The sequence below is a fragment of the Pelecanus crispus genome, chromosome 12 (assembly GCF_030463565.1).
Source record: "Pelecanus crispus isolate bPelCri1 chromosome 12, bPelCri1.pri, whole genome shotgun sequence".
Taxonomy (NCBI): domain Eukaryota; kingdom Metazoa; phylum Chordata; class Aves; order Pelecaniformes; family Pelecanidae; genus Pelecanus; species Pelecanus crispus.
The window spans coordinates 5391552-5404488 of NC_134654.1; the positions used below are offsets into that span (position 1 = coordinate 5391552).

Below are 12937 nucleotides of genomic sequence, written 5' to 3' on the forward strand. Positions count from 1 at the left end.
TCAGTAATCACTTCCAATAAGAGTGAGGAATAGTTGCAAAAATGGAAAAGAAAAAAAGCACAACAGCACAACATCACATTGCTTTTAATCAATGCAAGCAATTTGTTAAATCTAGAATGAAAAGCACTGGAATGTAATCCATTGCTCTAGGCAGGAGTTAACCAACAGTATTTGGTATTGAATTTCTTTCCAGGTGGTTCAACATGTATCTTGAATATGGGGGGGGGGACACGGACGGACGGACGGGACCAACCATGCAAGAGGCATGCTTTTCACTGTAGGGAAGAATCTGCCAAAGGATTTCCAGGGAAAAAAAATGGTCATGGTGAAACTTACTCCATCCAACCTGCAACCCTCTGACACAAAATTCACTAAAAACTGGACTCCTAGCTACATCACTAAGTAAATATCTCAATAGCTTATCAATTCCAACAATTTGGACTTAAGATAAGCTAACATAAGTACTTTCTTTGCAGCTGTCTAACATCTGCAAACATGTCTACATATGCACAGTAACCAACAAAAAGATTAGTTGTTCTAACTCAGTTTAAAGAACAATTTAATGGATGCAAGCAAATCAGGGGAGATCCCTGAACGCAGGGATCCACCTTCACAGGTCCGAGAACACCAACAAGTTGCTTCTCATGGATTTCCAAAGGGTACAGGCTGCACCTCCACTGGACTTGTCTGGGAATTATCAACAGAGTGAAAGAAATGTTTCTGCAAAAAGAGGAGTTAGCCAAGAAAGCTCTTTGGCACACAGACTACTGGGGAGAGTGCCTGATGTTTGTCCCAAGAGGGTGAGCAACAGCAATACTTCTTCCTTTAAAGCTAATCTATAAGGAAATAAGAGCCTTCTCAATAATCTGCAGTATATAGTTTACCCAAAGAACACAGTTAAAAACTTAAAATGAAAACAGCTCCTGTTGTCTAAATGAAGTGCAGCAGCTGGTTGCATATTAGTAAGCATAAAACCAATGCCAGGATGGCACCAACAGCCACATAATGAGGTTTCTAGAGGCTATTCATGGTTGTGAAAGTTCCTGGATAGATTGACCCTCCTGTATAATTGCTCCATATTACCCATAGGAACAAAGTTAAATGAACTGAGAAGGGCAGGCCTTACTGTAAGTCATTATCACTAACCACAACTGTCAGAACAATTCCAGTAACTTACTAATGGACTATATCGGCATTTCCTCAAATTTTACATGCTGCATACAGAACTAGCATTCAGTGGGAGTGCTGTTTGCATTATTTCCTCTGGTTTAAAATACATAATTTAGATTATACCTTTAACTAAAGGGAAATACCCCCAAACCCAAGCAACGCAGCCTTCGATACCCAACACTGATCTGACGAAAAGCAAGCTCTACTGAGATAACCTGTCATTACTGATTTGTTGGGCACACACAGACACGATAAATGCACAAGCTACAAGAAACACAAGCCGTTTATAATCTGTACTGTAACAAAAAAGATTGTGCCACTTTTCTAGCTCAGTGGTTTTTGACTAAAGCTAGACAAAGCTAAAAAAATTGTTCCACTACTCTCACACTCCTAAGAAACCAAGAAAAGAGAACACGGAATGTCTTCCAGAAGAGCCCCATCATATAAACAACTTTGTAATTAATATCTTTTTAATTTCCAGTGAAGCCAACACAGGAATGAAGTGAGAGTTATCCCTAGGATGACAACCCAATTTTAATTTAGTACAAAACCCTAAAATACACATTGACAGAAATGTATTCTGCTTCCTAACTGCATTTTCACCTGCTGTGGTTTTGAGGGTTTGTTTGGTAGATGCAGAAAGCGATATGGCTTTCATCCAGGACTTGGCTGAAGTACCTGATGTTAAACTACCCACCTATCTGTTTATTAAGCTTCAGAAAATTATTCTTAAAACTGCACAGTTAACTATACAATATAATGAACACCCGTGGTTTAAAATTTAAAGTGCACACTACATTTAAACCATCTACCATCCAAATTCAGGACACAATTCATTAATGGGTGAAGTTCTCAACATTTTTCTTCCGACCCAATTTCACTATATTCTTAGGCTTGTTTTTTTTATCTAAGACTGAACAAGATGCATTCTTCCAGAAGTGCGACTCTACTCAATATAAACAAGTCTCTCAATTGAGAGGAAAGCACTCTGCATCTTTTCACTTGACAACAAAACTAAGGTCCTTGAAAGGTTGTAAGCAAAATTGTATTATCAGGCTAAAATAGGCATGCTTTAGTGGGAATGTGGGTCGAGCTCTTCTTACCAAAGCATGGATCTGATGGAAAGTATCCTCAGCAGATGGGAGTTGATGCCTTTTATCAAACCACTGGTAAAGCAACTCACTTAAGATATCTGCATAGCCTACCGTACAGCAGACAAGAATGAGAACCTCATTCTGATGCATTAGTACAGAGGCTCAAATTAAATGAACTCAAGAATGCCATTTACACAGTAATATGATAACTTTTCCAGAGGTACACACTGTATTTGAGAAAAACAGAAATAATCACTATTTAACATCAAATTAAATTCAACAGCTTGTTTTTACTGGAGATTCCAATAGCAAATAAAGAGCAAGCACTTCTGGCCTTAAAGAAGAAGGAAGCACACAGCCACACTGACAAAAAAATGACATGTCACATTAGAATAATTAGTGATTCTCAGATTCCACAAGAGAAAGTCTATAAAAACTCCACAATTGTTGTTTCTGTTCAAAAGATGCACCTACTTTTCCAAACCAACCCATATAAGAAGGATTTCAGTACTTGTCAAAGTCCTAATTTCAATACAGGCTTGGGGGGGGGGGGGGGGAGAAGCTGTCCTAGTTAAGAAACAGTGTTGAAAGGAAAGCTAAAAACAAATAAAACCTGCATCACTGACTTGTTTATTTCTGAAACGAGCAAGAAACTTCCAAAGCAAACACAGAGCTCTGAAGTTTGAAGTTTTTTATCCTTCCCTCTTACCCCATCAAGGGCATAGTGTTGTTTCTAAGGTAAAGCCTGGAACTGAGAACCAGAGCAGAGTTTTAGTCCCAACCACCCTTTTTCCGTGATATATTTGGGCAATCTTTCACACTGTGTTATGAGGGTTTGTTCTTTAGTTTCTGCAGACATTCAGAAAGACTTAGGATAGTTTCTGTAGTGTCTTTGCTGGGGGTACATGGAAGTTCATGCATAAACCTTCACATTTTATACAGATGAAAAATGAAAAGCAAACAATTTGAGTTGGAGGTTTTTAATACTAACACCCATGTGACTGCATCCTTTGCCACCTGGATCATCCAGTTGTGTAGTGGAAGTTACAAAGGAAGTCCTCAAACTGGGTTCTGTGCATGTGTGTTGTGGGTTTGTTGGTTTTTTTTTTGGTGTCTGTCCCCCCGCTTTCTTCAAGTATCATTCATTTCAGACATATTGAAGTATAAAAAATGTCAAAAGTCATCAATGTCAGAGAAATTCTTGATTACAGTATTTTTAAAGCAATCCAACTATAAGGAAAGCATGCAGATAAACCTTGTGAGATTAATATCATCTTTGGCTTAGTGTTTTGGGGTAGGTTTGGTTTTTTAAAGTCCTAAATACAGCACAGGAAGATGAAAAGCACTAGCTGATTTTACTCTAATGAAGCTCAAGCTATTTTTAGAGGGAAAACCTCTTTTAAATCCTGAAGTGCTTGGATGATTTTCACGTTCTTTTATTAAGTTATTTATAAATAATAACGATACCCAGGAGAGCATCCTCCTTCATTGCCTACAAGCTTTGAACCTCCCCAAATTCTCATTAAACTACTTCAATAACTTGTTCATACAGTCATATAATTACAGCCACATAATAAGCAGTGAAGTTTCTGTTTTCCAGAAGACATGAACCGTCTCCCTCATTGAGGAATATTTATTATTAAAATAAGGAAATAGGTAAGTCGTGCTCAGTCTGGTGTTGCAGTTAAGTATATGATATGCCCAAGTCTCGTAGTCAGTCTGGGACTGTTACAGGGGAAGCCGATCCAGCCACTTCGGAAGTGGCCTTGTGTCATTCTGCCATGAATCTTCAAGAGACAGAAGTTCTGCCAGCAGGCTTGGAGATAAAACCCATTCAGTTCCATACATAAGACTAAAGGAAGGAATCACTGATGCGTAACTGCAATTGAGAAAACTCTGCAGCTATAGGAGACAGAGCAGAAAGCAAAAACAGAATCCTATTTTGAAACAGGATTACAGTACAAGTCGGCATGCATCTTTAAGAATGCTTTTGCAATAGCAAAAATCCTCCTTTGTTCAAATCTCTTCCTTGAAAACCATTTTATTTGTGCTGCTGCTCAGACAGAGCACATAGCCCTACCCAGAAAGTCCATATTATGGATATTCAATGATAAGTCAGTCAGTAAGGTAATTACCGCAATCATCCTGACTGGCGAGCTGAGGCACTAGCACGCACTTTTAATGCGAGTTTCCCAAACTTCCTTATTCCAGAAACAAAGAAAACAAGTCAATGGTATGTAACCGCATTTGGGAAAACAGTGACAGACCATTGCCAGAGCTCTTGCAATTAATGGCCAGAAGAAAAACATTTTAACCCAGTTTCCTCAATCTCTCCTTGCACTGTATCTTCCAGTTCAATAGACAAAGTGCTGCAGCCTTCCATTACTACTGCACAGCAAGTCTGCAGCCAAATTACACCGTATTTGCTGCTTCTTGGCAAACAGTCCAAACCAAGGGCGTGGATAGCATGTATTGTCCTTTCATAGCAGATCTGTTTTGTTTTTTCATAACTGCTACAAAGAAAATTATTCGTTATCAAGCAGTGCTTCAGTTAAAATCTGTATTAAAATTAAGAGAATGAAGCAACAAGAACATCACATTCTGCTTTGAGATGAAGAAAAAATAAGTTTAATTTAGAGGCAAGTTTTGCAATTAAAAAAAAAAACAAACAAAACCCCCAAAAACAACCTTATTGGGCCTAACTAAAGTGGAGCTCAGCAGTTCTGAGGCTGCAGAGCAGGCAGCCAGCAGGCACCCAAGGAGAGGCTCATCACACTCCTCCCTCCCTGCTGCTTCCCCAACCACCTTGGGAAGGAAAAAGGAATTGGTGAATTAGCTGCTTTTCCTACAGTCTCTTTCTTTTCAAGAGAAGATGAAGGAGATGCAGTGGTGAATCATGTATCAGCCGGGGCAGTCATTGCCCAGGCATCTGTGGGTCCTCCCCCTGCAACTGGAGGCGAGGGAGGGGATGGAAGGAGGGACAACAGCAGGTCTCTGGTTTTAATCCAATACTGAAGGTCCACTGACATCCACAGGAACCTGAGCAGCAACAGCACAGTGAATGGAAATCAGGGCATGCCGAGCAGAGAACAGGGATAACAAAGAAAAGGAAATTAAATTACCATAGAAAACTGGCAGCTTTTCCCAAAAGATCAACACACCTGTAATCAAAAAACCTGTAAGGCATCTCAGCATCTCATTAAGCTGACTTCTCCAGGCAAATCAGTAGTGAAGTAAAAATTTGTAAGCAACATCAATATTTAGAAGGAAAACAGTCAACAAGTCACTCCCTCTATTAAGGTCTGGACTGTATTATGAACAAAGTTTGAAAGCAGTTTCCCGGTGATTATTCTCTACTGAATGTGGCCATTTCTGCCCAAACAACAACAGGAAATTTGAAATAGTTCCGCTCAAAAATGAAATGCAATAATAATAGTAATCACAGTATTTAGTACTTCAGAGTACTTCACATATATGAAGTACTGCATGAACATTAATTTATCCTAATCATCTCCATGAAGGAGGTATGTATTATTAATAGCACCATTACACAACTGCTGCAGATTCCCGTTATTTCTTTTGCTCACCTCTCTTATTCCTCTTTTCTCTTTCACATGCAGAACACATCCCTCTCTGTTTGCTCTCCTCCTTTTCTCCTTCAAAGTTTCTCACCCACCTAATCCGGCACCCCTCTCTGTTCCCCGTGCTAAACATTTTGAAACACACAGGAGTGTTTTATGTCCTCAGCTAGCCTGAACACTTGGAGCAGGTTCATCTCATCCACCTGCATCACTTACACCTGATACTCCAAGCTGAAAATTTTTTTTACTGATTAGACTGATAGCCTGCATAGCAACACACACCAGAAACACAGAGTCATCTGACAACAGTTAAAAACACAACTAACGATATCTGTGCCAGCACAGGCACCTGCTTCACCACCAGGCACTTCTTTTGGGAAAGGACAAATGTCTAATTTTTGAGCACTGGAGCTGAGTAATAAAGCAATAGTCATACAGTGGCCCTACAATGACAGAACAAATCTACTACAGTAAATGCTGGCGACCACTAAGTGGTCTAGTTTTCATCTAGTTTTACAAAGAATTCATCATAGGTAATAAAATCTGTAATTTCTATCTAAATCTTGGAAGCCTTCCTCAATTGTTACACATGCAATATTGCAAATTTAATCAAACACATTAGTCCTGTCTTTGCTGACTTAGGCTATAGCTCATCAATAACAGCAGAATTTCTCAGGGCAAACACTAAGTTGACAGGACTCTTTCCTCTGAGGCAGCACTTTTCAGAGCACTTTTCAAAATGCTAAGCTGGATCTATTCATCAAAATTGTTTGCTTTAGATGGAAAACAGTGTTACAAGAAAAAGGATGACTTGCTTACCTCCCTGCCCAAAAGCATACAAACAGAAAAGATGAGACAAATACGTTTACTGAATGGCACAGACCTGAGAAAACAAGCATTCAAAAAATCAACCGCAAACACAACCGTGCTAGACTTGCTATTTCTTTAAGCATCCGACATGCCAAAAGATCTGAGGTATTAGATAAAAATATTAGTAGGGCATCAACATTCGACAAGACCTGTCTTCCAGCCTCATTTTAATTAACAGGTGTTAAAATTTTTATTTAAAAAAAAAAAAAAAATCAGGCATTATTGGTTTTCTTTGCAGAGGTAGGTAAAACTATCCTTAAGTTATCCTTATAGAAATTAAGTAGCAAACTGAGAGACTTAGCAACTTCATGCCTCACACCTAGTCAATAAAATTTCTAGACAAATCAATGTTCTTTCCCAATAAAACTCAAAACCAGCTGATTTATAAAATGAATTGAACCAGCAGTGAAGCTTTCAGTGGAAGAGAGAACATGATACACTTTCTCTAACCCTCCCAGAACTGGGGTGCGGCAGCACGGAGCCCTGCATGCCCCCAGCCCCAGGGCTGCCCCGGCAGCACCGGGATCCTAACGCAAAAGCACACAACACCCTGGTGCCAGCAGCGCTGACACAGCAGCCAGCCCCACCCAGGGAAAGTGAATCCAAATGGATGCATGATCCTTATGGCTTAATGGATAGCAGTTTATGTATTACAGGCATAGCAAGGGTTTGCACAGCGCTTCAGCTGCTGTAATTCCCTTGGTGTGTAATATACGTCAGATCCTTTTATTCATCAAAACTTTGGACTCAGATTTTTTTATTTCCCCTCCTTTTTTCACAATTACCTACATATGTAAAATTAAGACAGACAGATTCTCCCTCCTTTTTAGTCCTTCCAGAAGAGATGATGTTCAAAATGTGACAGAAAAATCAAAAACCAGATTCAGGCAAAAAACAGAGGTCCAGCTTCTCTCCAAAGTCCCTCCTGGAGAAGAGCTTTCTCGCTCTCCTCCTCTTACTCCCAAGTAAGAAAGCACCACAAACAAGACACCTAGGGCTGCCAGCACGCTTTTTAAAGAGCATTCACAGAAAATGCCACCAAGAGTAAACTCAAGTTCTGCTTATCCTGTCTCACCTGGTAGCGCATAAAGAAAAAGGCCAACAGACGAGTCTGGTACTCTGCAGTGGGGTAATAGCTCATACATTCTCCATTATCAGATCATGGAATAAATATGTAATAGGTTAAAGTACTTAATAAATAAAGTACTTAATAAATTAAGCAGGGTCAAGACCAAGCGAACACTCCAATATTCGATAGGAATATATCATTCCTGTTGCATTATTTCATTACTTTGCAGCATATAATAATAATAACACACATGCAAAGTTTATGTTCCCATCTCCATTTTTCAAGCTCTTTTAAATAGGTTTCATAACTTCACTAAAAATACATTTGAATTTTTACTGTTGTCTCTTTGTGACAGTGCATATACATTTATCACGTAGTTCTACCAATTAGTCTAGCACCATGATTTACTGCACTGCAAATATTCAGCATCAAGACTCACACAAAGCTTGTCAGCTTATCGTAGGAGCGTGTTTGGTGTAATCTGCAAGCTCCTGGTGATTTCCTGGGACCTTTTGCTAGCTTTTACAGCTTTTTGGCATTAATAGCTCATTAACTGCTTTCTCTGAAGACAAACATGTTGAAACTCTCTTAATAATTTCCTCTGCCAGTATCTCTTTCTGAGCTTACTGATTCTCAATTCAAAAGTTTTGAACATAGAATCATAGAATCATTTAGGTTGGAAAAGACCTTTAAGATCATTCAGTCCAACCATTAACCTACACTACCAAGTCCACACTAAACCAATCAAGGGTAGACTAGACTAAACCACGTCCTGAAGTGCCACATCTACCCATTTTTTGAACACTTCCAGAGATGGGGACTCCACCACCTCTCTGGGCAGCCTGTTCCAATGCTTGACTACCCTTTCCATGAAGAAATTTTTCCTAATTTCCAGCCTAAACCTCCCCTGGCGCAGCTTGAGCCCATTTCCTCTCATCCTGTCGCTTACTACATGGGAGAAGAGACCAACACCCACCTTACTACAACCTCCTGTCAGGTAGTTGTAGAGAGCGATAAGGTCTCCCCTCAGCCTCCTCTTCTCCAGGCTAAACAACCCCGGTTCCCTCAGCCGCTCCCCATCAGCCCTGTGCTCCAGACCCTTCACCAGCTTCGTTGCCCTTCTCTGGACACGCTCCAGCACCTCAATGTCTTTCTTGTATTGAGGGGCCCAAAACCAGACACAGTATTCCAGGTGTGGCCTCACCAGTGCCGAGTACAGGGGGACAATCACTTCCCTGCTGCTGCTGGCCACACTATTCCTGATACAAGCCAGGATGCTGTTGGCCTTCTTGGCCACCTGGGCACACTGCTGGCTCATGTTCAGCCGGCTGTCGACCAACACCCCCAGGTCCTTTTCAGCCAGGCAGCTTTCCAGCCACTCTTCCCCAAGCCTGTAGCGTGGCATGGGGTTGTTGTGACTGAAGTGCAGGACCCGGCACTTGGCCTTGTTAAACCTCAAGCAGTTGGCCTTGGCCCATGGGTCCGGCCTGTCCAGGTCCCTCTGCAGGGCCATCCTACCCTCCAACAGATCGACACTCCCGCCCAACTTGGTGTCATCTGCAAACTTACTGGGGTGCACTCAATCCCCTCATCCAGATCATCGATAAAGATATTAAACAAGGCTGGCCCCAAAACAGAGCCCTGGGGAACACTGCTCGTGACCGGCCGCCAACTGGACTTAACTCCGTTTACCACAACTCTCTGGGCTCGGCCACCCAACCAGTTTTTTACCCAGCGAAGACTACGCCCGTCCAAGCCATGAGCTGCCAGCTTCCCAAGGAGAATATTATGGGAGATGGTGTCAAAAGCTTTGCTAAAGTCCAGGTAAATGACATCCACAGCCTTTCCATCATCTACCAGGTGGGTCACCAGGTCATAAAAGGAGATCAGGTTGGTCAAGCAGGACCTGCCTTTCATAAACCCGTGCTGCCTGGGCCTGATCCCCTGGTTGACCTGCACTTGCCTGTTGAGTTCACTCAATATGAACCTCTCCATAATCTTGCAAGCTTTGATTTCTCACCAAGGTTGTCTTCTGCTTCTACACCACATTTCTTCATACACCTTACAGTTATCTCCACCAGGCAGGAGTATTCCACGATTAGTTTTAGCCCTCTTTCCTAAAGATCCCCAACTCACTCTTACTCATTGTTTTCTTTTTCTCAGCATCATGGGGGATTTTTTAAGTCTTGACATTTTCAAATAATCACCTAGAAAATTGCTTAACTGTTTCTGAAACTGCTTTATTTCATTCTATTTTTCATGCATTTTCATCCTAAAAACATACTGGAGAGTTTAGCATGTTTGAAGAGATCAAAGTAATCAATGAATGCTAGGCTCAAATTCTGAAGACATCTGCCAGATAACATTTACAAAATGGTTTAAGTTTTCCTCTCTTCATTGTTTCAAACTTTTCAAAATAGTGCACTCAGAGGAACGTTAGTTTCTCAGAAGTATATTTTACAACTCCAGAAATATTTTATTTGTAGCCTTCTTTAACAAAATGCCAAATGCATAAAAGGTTTTGGTTTTTTTTTACTGGACGGGTGGTAAATAAAGTAAAACAAAAAACCCCAAACAACATCTAGAAAGGATCAGGTTTACTCAGATTAACTGACATTGATTCTTCAAAGTACAACACTGCAGGTAATATTCACCTCCAAAATATTAAGATGGGGTTTTATTCTTGGAAACTTTACATTTCCTGATCATGCATGCTTAATAATAAATTCAACCTAACAAAAGTCATAATTCAAGCTTTAAATCAATTAATTTCTGAGTTTTAAAGATAGTGAAGAAAATTGAGGATGAAGTGGTGGTAAGCCACAATCAAAAAATTTGGTTTTAATTTCCTGTAAAAGCTTTTTGTGCAGTTCTGGCTAGAAATTTAAGTTTTTTTAAGAAAGCACATTTGAGAAAGCAACGGGTAATTTTTTTTTTTTTTTTTAATGAAAGCCTGCCCTCTTGTGCAAGACTGAGGTTTAGCACCACTACAGTCAAGAACAGAGGCATGACGATCAGTGCTACTTGACTATCTAGAAAATGTGAACCTTCCAGCACTCTTCTACTCGAGTGTGCTGCTTTTGCTGAATGGGGAGCACACAAAGCAGCTATAATCTAATGCCCTCTCTGCAACAGGAATAAAAAGAAAGTGCTTTCTATTTTACTTGTTAACTTGGCCAATAAATGAGTCTATTTGCAAATACGTAAGTGGACAGGTAATTTTGGAATTAGTCTCTTCCATCAACTTTTCTACACATTCAGTAGAGACACAAGGAAAAAAAGGCTCTTCTCTGTCTGACTCCGACAAATGAAGAAGGAGAAAGGGAAAACCAGCTAAATCATTGGGACTTTCTGTCTTGTTTTTTAACCCTTATCCCAGTTAGTATTACTATAAAGGCATCTACTTCCTTAAGACAGGAAACCAAGCCTGAAGTCTGAATCACAAGTGACTTGTGAAAGCCCACTGAAGACAACATGCAGATGTCACTTAGTGTTGAAGAGATCCTAAAGTCAAAATCACTGAAAACTACCATGCTGTTGTGGTTTAACCCAGCAGGCAGCTAAATACCAGTGCGATGGGGGAGAGAATCGGAAAAATAAAGTAAAATTCGTGGGTTGAAATAAAGACAGTTTAATAGGACAGAAAGGGAAGGGAAAATAATAATAATATACAAAATAAGCGATGCACAATGCAATTGCTCACCACCCGCTGACCGATACCCAGCCAGTCCCTGAGCAGCGATCGCTGCCCCCCAGCCAACTCCCCCCAGTTTCTATACTGCGCATGACGCCATATGGTATGGAATGTCCCTTTGGCCAGTTTGGGTCAGCTGGCCTGGCTGTGCCCCTTCCCAGCTTCTTGTGCACCTGGCAGAGCATGGGAAGCTGAAAAAGTCCTTGACTAGTGTAAGCACTACTTAGCAACAACTAAAACGTCACTGTGTTATCAACTGTTATTCTCAAACTAAATCCAAAACACAGCACTATGCCAGCCATTAGGAAGAAAATTAACTCTATCCCAGCCAAAACCAGGACACGTGACTACTACCTACTGTATGTGCTTCACAGTCAGCACAAGCAATAAATGTTTACCCAGCTGCGTAAGTAGCAGCACTGTCACAGAATACATAGTGCAAGGCATTCATTGTGGATGTACATATCCACAAATGGACAAAGCTTTCACACATACTTGAAATTAGGAATGTTTCATCCCCCAGAAAAGTTAGGCACGTCCAACATAAGTAAATAACAAGTAACACCTACTTTCGAAGGTGTTCGTGTTCCTTCAGGAATAGTTCTGTTCTTCTGTTATTCACACCAGACCCACTTTTATATGATCTAAAACCCAAGAACAAAACAAAACAGAATCTTACCACAACCTTAATAAGAGTTGTGAATTCAAGTAAGTAACTTTGTTTTATTCAGAGCACAGACGAATAAGCTATGCCAAGTATTCTCCTACAGGAGGGTTTCCACCTTCTCCCTCCGAGGACAGTCCCATACCATTGCTATAACAAGCAATACAACTTACTCGATATCTTTTCGTACTGATCCCAACAGATTCTCCCTTTCTCGTATTGCCAAAAAGTTCGCTTTGGTTTTGTGGAATTCGTGCGTATAATCCTGTAACAAAACAATTACTCCCCAAATTAGGATCCTGAGATCAATTTAACAACACAATATGCTCAAGCAAGAGCCAACCATCTTTTAAAATGTTACCTGTTCTCTAATACAAAGTGCAAGAACAACTTACGAAATTAACATCAAAAGTGCTTGGAAGTTAATGCAAAGTATTTTTAAAACTCACTGCTCTTACAGTAGTTGCTAACTTTTGATAGCTACAGCTCAGGTCATAGAGGGAAATCCACTGTAATTCCTTCTCCCAATTTCCTATCTCTTCACCTTTCTGATGAATTCTCATTTCGTGTTGGAATTTCCCATTGCTGGTTGAATCAGAAGCCCTAGTAAAACCTACTTATTTGGTGTGGTGAAGATGTTCTTGGGTTTATTTTGTTAAGTTACACCAGATGAAAAAAAAAGTATTTTTGAACAGTGAAGATGTTTTTTTTTTAACGTTCAAGTTGCAATTTTACATTTGAAAACGTTTCAGGCAGCTAATACTCCTCGAAAACCAATTTAACTGGCAACTGGTG

At 40.3% G+C, this 12937-nt stretch overlaps 1 protein-coding gene across 3 annotated transcripts in view; it reads right to left on the bottom strand.

Moving 5' to 3' along the window:
* Window positions 1–12937, bottom strand: part of GOSR1 (golgi SNAP receptor complex member 1) — a 32789-nt gene that overhangs the window by 16394 nt on the left and 3458 nt on the right. For all 3 annotated transcript variants that reach the window (XM_075719641.1, XM_075719640.1, XM_075719639.1), the window contains exons 5-6: window positions 12316–12407; window positions 12048–12122 (exon numbers count right to left, since the gene is read on the bottom strand). In XM_075719641.1, the coding sequence (XP_075575756.1) occupies window positions 12048–12122; window positions 12316–12407 (167 nt within the window). The remainder of the gene's footprint in view (window positions 1–12047; window positions 12123–12315; window positions 12408–12937) is intronic.